This window comes from Prosopis cineraria, unplaced genomic scaffold (assembly GCF_029017545.1).
Source record: "Prosopis cineraria cultivar Desert tree isolate PC_DT_omini unplaced genomic scaffold, ASM2901754v1 PC5, whole genome shotgun sequence".
NCBI lineage: Eukaryota > Viridiplantae > Streptophyta > Magnoliopsida > Fabales > Fabaceae > Prosopis > Prosopis cineraria.
In genome coordinates, this window is record NW_026555336.1 from 14,279,555 (window position 1) to 14,290,022 (window position 10,468).

A 10,468-nucleotide genomic window follows, 5' to 3' on the forward strand; every position below is an offset into this window, starting at 1 on the left:
TTGGGTATAGAAGGTGGAGTTGGGTTTGAGTAAGAGAAGTGGTAGTATTTAGATGTCTGCTTGCTATAATGGGCACTTTTGATCAATAGGAAAATTGACTCCATATGACAATTTTATGTAGATTTTCTTGTGTGAAATGTTAAAATAATGAAAGAAACTTGGAGTAAAAGAGTGTAACACGAGTAACCTTTATTTAGAATAAAAAGGTTGGGTAACCATATAATTTGTTATGTTTGTTAACTATTATAATTGCGCATAAGTGAATGTGAAATGTGATTTTGTTGAACTTTTTAGATGTAAATGTTTATAATGTGCATGATTTTAGAATCAAAGTCATTGTGAAATATTTATTTGATTATAAATGATTTTTTGATGAAATTGGATATGTATATATGATTTATGTGGAAGTAGTAAAATGTATGTGTGAAAAGCATGATCATAAAGGATAAGAGTTCACCTAGAGTATGTGTGGATGTGTGTGTGTGGAGATGTGAGTGAGTAAAAATTCATATGGTCGGGCTAGCACCATAGGACATTTAGGCATTTTGGTAACTCCCTACTACCCGTAAGGATGTGATTAAGAGTCAACGATACTCCTATTATAAGTGTGTGTGAAGGGGGAAACTATAATCTGAAGGTGGGATAGAACATGGCCAGGTAATTCTACTACTAAAGGTGTGCTTAGGTTATTGATTATATGATTAGCCTAGTAGAGCCTATGGTTTCAATCAAGGTGATATAGAGGTTCAGATGGTAGATGATCACGATAGTGGAAATGCTTTAATGTGTAAATAGTTTTATGAAATTAGATTTATAAATATATCCTCTATAGACTTTACTTGTATATAGTTATGCATGTTAGTTAGTAGTTATGAGTTATTTTGTTACTGAGATGATTATCTTACCCTATGGTTACATTTTTATAGGTCTTGATAGTGAGCAAGGCAAAGGGAAAGATTCAAGATAGGGGTAGTAGTGGCTATAGCCATACAATCAGAGTTTGTGTAATAAATTTGTATTATAAATGCTTGAAATGATTTAATTTGCCATCTGATACATTGGTATGTGATAATGTGTTTGTGTTATTAGATATAGCAACACACCCAAGAGGGGGTGAATTGGGTGTTTAAGGAATTTTTGATTCTTTTGAAACCTTTTTAGCAAAACTGTGTTTAAAGAAAAGTTAGGCAAATTTAAATTCTAAATTTTGTGTGTAAGAATGCTAAAGCTATTTTTTCAAGCTCAATATGTATAAGAAAGTTTAGAAACAATTTCTAAGTGCAAGTTTGAATAAATGCATGTAAATATATCAAATTCAATTTTGTACACTAAAATATAGCATAAACTAAGGTTGCTGGAAATAAAAAGAGATAAGGAAAGAGAGATTACAAACAATGATTTATCTTGGTTCATTTCCTCCTCTTGAGCCTACCTCTAGTCCCTAAGTAATTACTTGAGATTTCTCCACTATAACATAAGGTTGAGTGAATGCTTGCTACTATAGTACAACCACAAGTTTGGTTTAGGCACTTATGAGCCTTTACACTAACTCAGTACACTAGTAAGCTTCTTTTCCCTAAAGAACAACCTCTCTTGATTACAAGAAAAATCTCTCCCTTACCTTTACAAAGGTTTTAAGTATGTGAATCACTCAATTAAAACTATCTCTAAGAGTAATGATGAGTACAATAAATCTCTAATACTCAAATGATAAAGATATAGATGATATTAGTTCAAGAACAATGATTTTCATATAATAGGAGTAATATGATCATGAATTTCATAGCTTGATAATTTCTGAGGTTAATCTCTTGTCAAGATCAGTTTGGAGTATTAAATTTATAGCTTATGGAGTAAAATAAGTATTAAAGACATCAAATGACCATTTAGAGATGTTACAAAGTGATTATAGCCATTAATGCAAAATCTTGTGAGTAACACGAGCAAAATCACATGTGTTTTTATAGGTTTTACAAGTAAAGGTGACATGTCATGCGTGTTTTGGAAGTGTCTCACGTGTGTTTTGGAGTTTCACATGTAGACATGACAAATCTTGCTTAGGAACTTGACAAATCACACAAGAAATTGCATATGGTAGTGCCCAAAAGATAAATCACGAATGTTTTGGACCACAGAGGTTATAGAATGAAAAACAAGGCTCTGGAGGTCATTTCATGAGTGTGTACAAGGTGCTACACACATGATTTGGCTCACAGAGGCTATTTAATATGAAACAAGGCTTTTAGGTGCAATTTCATGCATGCATATAGAGGGGTTTCATGTGTGATTTGGACACTGATGCTAAACCACGCATGCATCCTTGCTGCTCTCACGTGTGATTTGGAGGGTTCACTATACAAATTTCAAAATGCTCTAACTCACTTAATACAATTCCAAATTTGACAAATTATATGTCATTGGAAATAAGTCTACTTTTCAATGAAATAAGTTTCACACTCAAATTCAATGTAAATTTTGAGATATGATTAAAAAAGTGAATGAAGGTCAAGACTAAATGCTATGCAAAATCAATATCTCAATACTCAACTTCTAAAGTTAATATTTTTCTCAATAAAACTCTATTTTGAATAAATAAATTATTATTGAAAAGATGTTGGAGTATATTTTCAAATGAGATATGTTTCACATTAAAATGATTTATGTAGTGAGATATATGATAAGAAACATGACTAAAAATCAAAACTAATTTTCTACACAATTGCCATTTCAAAGTTTAGACTTCAAGTATTCATGACTTCTTTAACTTAACTCTATTCAGTGGTCAAGGCCTTATTCCATTACTTAACTCTATCCTAAAGGAAGGAATGAAGCCTTGCTTAGCTTTGTGTTATGAATCAGCGGACAAGGCCTTATTCCATTCCTTCCTAAGATCAGGAGTGAGGCCTTGGCTTAACTTCTTTTACTTCTCATTACTGAGAGATAAAGAGAAATCAAATTGCATTATCACCCTGGCAATTCCTGTTAAGGAATTGAGTAGAGGGGTGCCTGCTTAAGAAGGATAAACAAGATGACTTCAACTTTGTTCCTCTTCATGCTTACTCTTATCTTCACTTTCACCTTAAATAATATACCATGAACAAGATGGTTAGTTCAAGTGTCAATATGCATTTATCCAAGTTATGAAAGGTAATAATATGAACACTTTTGGATATAGAATCAATTTAAAATAAGAAAAAATATGATAATATAAAATAACTTTGATGTACACAAATCATTTCTCCAAATCAAATGTAATATGGAACAACATAAATAAAAACACTTTAAAATACTTGTTCCATTGTCGTAGTTAACTACTCTATATATATGAAAACAATTGAGCATAAGTATAGTTAACTCAACTATATTTGTCATCATCAAAACTTGAGCTAAACATAATGTCATAAGCCATTATGTCTAACATGTGTGGTAGATGTGGAAATCTTAGCCCATGTGTATGGAAATGCGTGACATGTAGTGAAATGTAAATGGATGGGCTATGATAGAATGTAAATGGGTGAACATGGGTGTGAATGTGAAAATTGGCTAGAATTATGTTTACGTGTGAGATTTGTGAATTATAGGCCTTGTTGTGTGAAAAAGGGCAGTTTATCGTACTTGTGAATATGATGATATTTTGTGTAATTAGGTGTAAATGATCATTTTAGACTTTGTTCAAGGCCTAAAGTGGTTTATTGAAACAACATGTGAAGTTTGAACATGTTGGGTGCTTAATTTTTTTAAGAAAAGTGGCTTTTTGCACCCCAAGTGTCCAAATTGAGGTTGGGCTATTAGATCGTGTGCAAACTTCTCTCATTAGATAGCTTATCAAATAAGCTTTGTATAAGTACTTGAATCATCCCAATCGGACATTGTATGTGAAAACAGCACATATAGAAAGTTTACATCTGCAAACTAATATAACAACAAAAAACCATCATGTGCGTCGTGTTGCATGACACAAAAAAAGAACTTGTGGCTCTATACCACATGTTGTGGCGTTGGCCATTTTTTAGAAATTGTTTATTTAGCTTGGGTTTTTGCACTAAGTGATGTTTATGTAGCTCTTATATAGGCGATCCGTTGTGCAAGAAAGCATTTTCAAATGATTATCAATGGTTAATGAAAAGTTTTGGGATCCCAAACTATTTAAAAAAATATTTTCAATATTATAATTAATTTTTATTTTGATAACTTGAAGAGATTTACTTAAACTATGGTTGTGATTGTGTGTAATTAGTGTGATAATTTGGTAATGTCAAGTGGACATTACACTTATGCCATTGCATAAAACAATAAGCTTAGTCTTACTTGTATCAAACTGTCTTGTCCCGATTTGACCCAACTTCAACCCTAGCCTGACTTTAAAACTATCCAATGATCCAAAATATCAATTAATAACTCGAAAATATGATTAAATTATTTAATTATTTTTTAAACTAATTTCTCCTTTAATTAACAATAAACTCCATATTAAATACTATGGATGTTACAAGTGACACTACATTCATGGTCTGTATATTAAGATCATATATATCTCCCTCTCTCCTTAGAATCACATAAAGTGCCCCAACTTTGAACATATATGAATGTTAATTCTATGCTCCGAGTTGCCTCTCCAAATGAAATCACGTTGCAATCTTTCAATCTCCTTGTATACTGATCAAGATAGGAGTCCTTGAGTGCATCACATGATACATGAGAATTTGCCAAAAATAATGTGTAAACTTCTCATTCAATTCAACTTTTCTTTAAAAGTCTTTTCATGAGAAATTTAAAATTATGTCTTTTATTTCTGCCTCTCGTGTCCATCGAGCCAAGGAACTTCTTATTTAAGGTCCAACCCAATTTAATTTGGATTAGCGGAAATATAATTATAAATATCAAATATTGAATGGGTTGTTCCCAAATATAGATGTATATTTATTAAGAAGACATATTACATTGGAGAGAGAAAAAATAAACATGATAATATAAAAGACTTAAAATTGGTCTCTTTTGAAGTTCAAGGTTCAAGCACATGAATAACTGTTATTACTATAGTAAGTTTTATGCCAATAATTAATTAAGAGAAATAGGCCGTGAAGCAAGAGAGTAATTGGAATTTTCTGGGATTAAAGCCTCGAGAGCGGTACTTGGCCGCAGTTTCTTCCACGTTGAGATAGTCTTCAAATTTTTGAGCTTCAATCACTGCCCTTTTCTCTTCTGCCAACTGATGAATTTCAGCCACTTTATTTTTCATTTTCTCCGATTGTTCTGCCTTCTTTCTTTCCAATCCTTCCTGCCAATACCATGAGGTTTTACAACAACAACAATAATAAATAATAGCATTAGATCCACTACTTAACGTGACTCGCACTTCACAGTTACTCATTTGATTTGAATGAGGTACTCATAAAAATGAAAGTGGAGGCATAATTTGTATTTAAATTATATTAATATTTTTATAAAAATATTTTTTAATATTTATTAAATTATACTAGACAAGAGTAATATAATTAGCCTTGCATACTTAATATATATAATTTTATCTAATCAAATCAAGATGTGTGGATTTTAACGTGTTAAAAATAATAATAATAATAATAATTTGTTATAGAATAAATAATCTATAGAAGATCCACATGTCTTGATTTAATTGTAAACAAGCATAATAAGTATATAAGGTCAAGTATATAAGCTTTTTTCCTTATTATAATTATATATTATATAATTTCTTGAACTCAAATGGAAGGTTTTATGGGTAATAAAATGTTTAAGTGAGTTAGATGCCAAGAGTTCACTTAGACAAGCCTTCACACTCAGAGAACACTTATAGTAGTACTTCTATATTTTCATCAACAAGGTCCTCATATCAACAGTAAAACTTCTTTTTTTTTTTTTTAAAGCAAAAGGAGTAGGCCCTACCAATGGTAGAGAATATCTCCCCTAATGTGTTAAGAGCAATGTGTAAGCATTTTTCAACTAAATTGGGATATATACAGGGGTTGTAGTTGATCACCTTATGAATTATAGTTCAAATCCTTACTAATTGAAATAACTTTTTTGATAAATAAAAGCTGATTATGTATAATTAAGTTAATTAGTTTTAACCTGACTTGTGAAATAGCCCATACAGAGTACAAGGCCAACATTTTTTGACGTTTTACTTGTCCAAGATTGGCTCAACTTAGTACCAAACTCAAGCAAATTAAAAATTATCATTTTAGTCTTTAGAAAATGATTGGGTTTAAAACTTACTCACTTATTTAAGTAAAGTTATGCAAATACCGGATAATTATATATATATATATATATATATATAAATTGTTGTTTATTTGATAGGAAGGGGTAACATTTGAAAGGAAGAGCAATTAGGAAAGAGAAATCAAACACACAACACAAGTCAACAAGGACACAAAAAATAAAAAGGATATGAATCACTAAATGTTGGAGGAGGCTTCCCTCCCTCTGCCTCTCCACTGAGGCAGAAGCAAACCTGAATGGTTTAAATTTAATATTTTTATATTTATTTTTAAAATAAAAATATATGAGAATTGCAAAAAAATTAATAAATAAGCTTATTAATTTGACAGTTCAAATTTAATATGAATTATCCAAATTTAATATTAAATTTTTTTAATAAGTTTACTATTCTACACAGAATATATCTACACTATCCACAATATATCTAAAAAGTTAATTTATATTTTTAATATTAAATTTGGACCATTCATATTAAATCTCAATTGTCAAATTGATCAATATATTGATTAAATTTTTTTACAATTTATATATATTTTTTATTTTAAAAATATAAATTTAAAACAAAAAATAAAAATATTAAATCTGGACCATTTAAATTAAATCTGGATGGTCTAGATTTGCCTTTGTCTCAGTAAAGAACTGACTCTAAAAGTTGGGGACATGGAAAGAGAGAACTTTGTGAGAAACCTTTATATGACTATAATATCCTAGATCTTTGACTCACATTAATCTGGTGAGTGACTTGCAAGCATTTCTTTATGTTTATAGGATATACCTTCCACCAAAAATTTAAAAGTTGGTGCATCCTTTAGGCTCATACTAGATACCTCTATTAAAAGGGATCAATTTCTAGCCAATTGATCTAAAGACCCCTGTGGTTATCTATATACTTTTGACACTCAAATATTTCTTTTAAATCAACCTACTCAAATATACTTCATTTGCAATTTTAAATAAATCAAATAGCCAATTTGGAGGCAATGAAAGATGAGGGTATCCTTGTGAATTTGGAAAGCTGTATATATAAAATTAATGTTATTAGTATTATTACTACTTTATTAGTTGTAGTTTAATTACCTCAATCTTTTTGAGCTGTGCCTGAATTGATATTTTTTTTCTATCCTCCCATAGGTTAACCGTAGAGAGCTTCTTACATGCCCTGTTTGACAGTCAAATTGAAAGAATTAGAGGGAAAAAAAAGGATAAAAATTAGTTTTAAAAATTAAAAAATAAATGCCGTATTTGTAATTTAAAACTATAATAAAAAGGATCTAAATTGTTTAATACCAAATAATTACAAGTGTATAATAATAAATATTGTGAAAAAAAAATAACTCAATGATCGCAAACTGCCCTAAAGTATTTAAACAATTATGATTCATTGGTAAAGAACTAAAGATCTGTTAAAATTTGGATCGGGACCAAATATTATAATTTCAGTCTAAGAGATGGTGTCTTACTTGTTCTCTGCCTTGGTTTTCTCACTCTCTTCCCACGCTTTAATGAAGGCTAATCTCTTTTCCGATTCAACTCTTGCTAGGGCAATATCTGATGAAGACTCAAAAAAGAAAAAATTTAAATACTATACATATTTCCATTAAGATGCAAAAACATACAAAAAGGTTTTTTTACAGGAAATTCTCGTATTCTCAAATTAATAATGATGTACAGGAACTTATTAATTTTATAAAAGAAATTAACCTTCTGCAATTAATTAAGTTTGGTATTTAAAACTTAACAATTAATGTCAAATTATTTTAACAATTAAAAAAGATTAACATCTTTCATAAAATTAATAAGCGCCCATATATTATTATTGATTTAAGAATATCAAAACCTTGGGTATTTTGTAGTTTAATCTATTTTATACAAATATTTTTTAAGAAAAATATTACCCCTGTCCCTTGAATTCTCAAGTGGTTTTTGAGTGGTTGGATCTGTCTTATAAACAAAACCACCTGCAAACCAATCAATCAATAAGGGAAGTTAATTAGGGAGAATTTCATGGATGTGATATTATTATAAATGAGATTCAAATAAATATAAAATTCATTACAAGAGCTAGGTTAAATTGAAGTTAAAATGTAAAGTTATTTTTACCTTACATTTTAATTTCAATTCAGTCTCAAATTCTTATACTGAAACTTCATATTTATATAGACCTTATTTATAACAGAAGGAGAGACAAAGTCTTGGAAATATAGATAATCTGATATTAAAAATCCAAAAATTCATAAAAATACATTTTAAAAACAGAGACAAGATTATATGTTTTATAAGAAATAATAAAACAAGTAAAAATATTTAAAAAAATTTACAAAAAAATTCATTAATAGATAATTTAAGTACTCAAAGCTTGCGGTTGAATTACTTTGGACATCATGATGAAGGACGACTGGGAGTTGCTGCTGCGCGACGTCGTTTGAGGGGAGTGTGGGTTCTCCGAGTCTTTGTCATCTCGAGGCTCAGAGGTTGAGGCTCCTGCAGAATCCAGAGAGTTAGATGCCTTGGCCTCGTCTCCTTCCATGATGAGCTCTCTGGCTTGAAACGAAGCTATTTTTTTTTTTTTTCCGAAATCTTCCCCAGAAAAAGACGAGGATTGCACTGGCTTTTGTACACAAAAATAGTGGGGCCAGCCATCTATGACCAGGGGAAAAAAACCAATAAAAAATGATGAGCTGCATTTTAATTTTGTTTTGTATTATTAGGAACCAAAAAAAAATAGAAAAGTGAAAATGACAATTAAAAATCCTGTAAGAATATTAATTATAATTAGTGACCCTGAATTATTGAAATATTAATAACAAATTATGATTTTTACTTGCAATAAAGTATCTTTTGATGATTGCTTGAGATTCACAATGAATTTTTGTAAATTCCTAATTTAAGTATTTTATTTTGTTTATTTCCCAAACAATTTATCTATATAATGACAGAAAAAAATCATGTGATTAGCTTGTATTTCACAATTAACTCTTATAAATTTTCAAGGATGTTACAAATAATTACAACTATATTTTGTAAATTTTTGAAGTGATTTATTTATGTATTAATAATAAAAATTAAGACTTGTAATTTACAACTAATTATTGTAAATTTCTAACTAATGTTACAAATAACCTCAAACAGTTTATCCATATATTGATAGTAAAAAATCAAGATTTACAATTATAGTTGTCAAGTTCTCGAGTTTACTTTCCAAGTTTATCGTTTTTATGTTTTTATCTCATTAAATTATGTTAATTCATTCATAAACTTAGATTATATGAAACTTAGTTAAACTCACGAGTTAACTCTTTAAATTTATCATTTTCACATTTTTAGTTTATAAAATCATATCAACTTACTTATAAACTTAGATTAGATGCAATCAGTTAAATTTGCTAAGCTTGTCAATTTTAAATTGAGTTGAGCAAATTAGACATATATTATATAGAACTCGCTTCACAGAAGTGATAAAGACACAATTAAAAGAAAAATAAAACTTAAAAAAGCATAAATTAATATTGATAAAAAAGAAAACAACACAAATAATTTGCCTTATTTTAAAATTTTTATGTTTAGTATGATAATTTATCAATATAAGTAGATTTAATTTCAATAATTTATATTTAAAATATATTTAAATTAATTATGCTCATATTTTATATTTTAATTATTTAATTATATACTTTTAATGATTATTTATTAATAAAAGTAAACTCGTAAGAGTTTACGATTCGAGTAATAAGTTTTTTTTAAACTTGTAAGTTTGATAATTTTATTTACAACTAACTATAGTAAATTCTTATCTGATATTATAAATAATCTCAAGTGTATTTTATTGATTTTTCAACTGATTATTTATATTTTTTAAATATAAATAAGGACAATGATTGAAATTTTAATAATTCAAAATCTATAACTGTAATTAACATTCTAATGGGTTTTAATTTTATCATTTTTTAAAAAAAAAGGCACAGTAACTTTGTCTCGCAGGAAAAGAATGTTGATTGGGACAATTATATTGAAACCCCACACAAGGAAATTAATTACTACAAGCTCCATTGACGAATGAATTAAACTGTTTGCAGTAATTAATTCATTTGTGAAAAACCTAACTGTAATTCTCCTTTGTTGATTTGAGGATACATAAGCTATATTGTAAGTTGTAATCAAGGAAGACCATAGGTTCTTCTGATACGTTACCAGCATTGGGTCCTTTGCTTCGACTTATCAATATGCG

At 28.9% G+C, this 10,468-nt stretch overlaps 1 protein-coding gene across 1 annotated transcript; it reads right to left on the reverse strand.

The window, feature by feature from the left end:
- Positions 1–5,062: 5,062 nt before the first annotated feature.
- On the reverse strand, positions 5,063–8,770 carry LOC129310758 (remorin-like). Its single transcript, XM_054952675.1, has 5 exons — positions 8,593–8,770; positions 8,139–8,201; positions 7,704–7,791; positions 7,321–7,402; positions 5,063–5,278 (listed from the first exon to the last, which is right to left on the reverse strand). Exons 1-5 carry the CDS (start codon positions 8,768–8,770, stop codon positions 5,063–5,065), a joined length of 627 nt encoding a protein of 208 aa, XP_054808650.1.
- Positions 8,771–10,468: the final 1,698 nt, after the last annotated feature.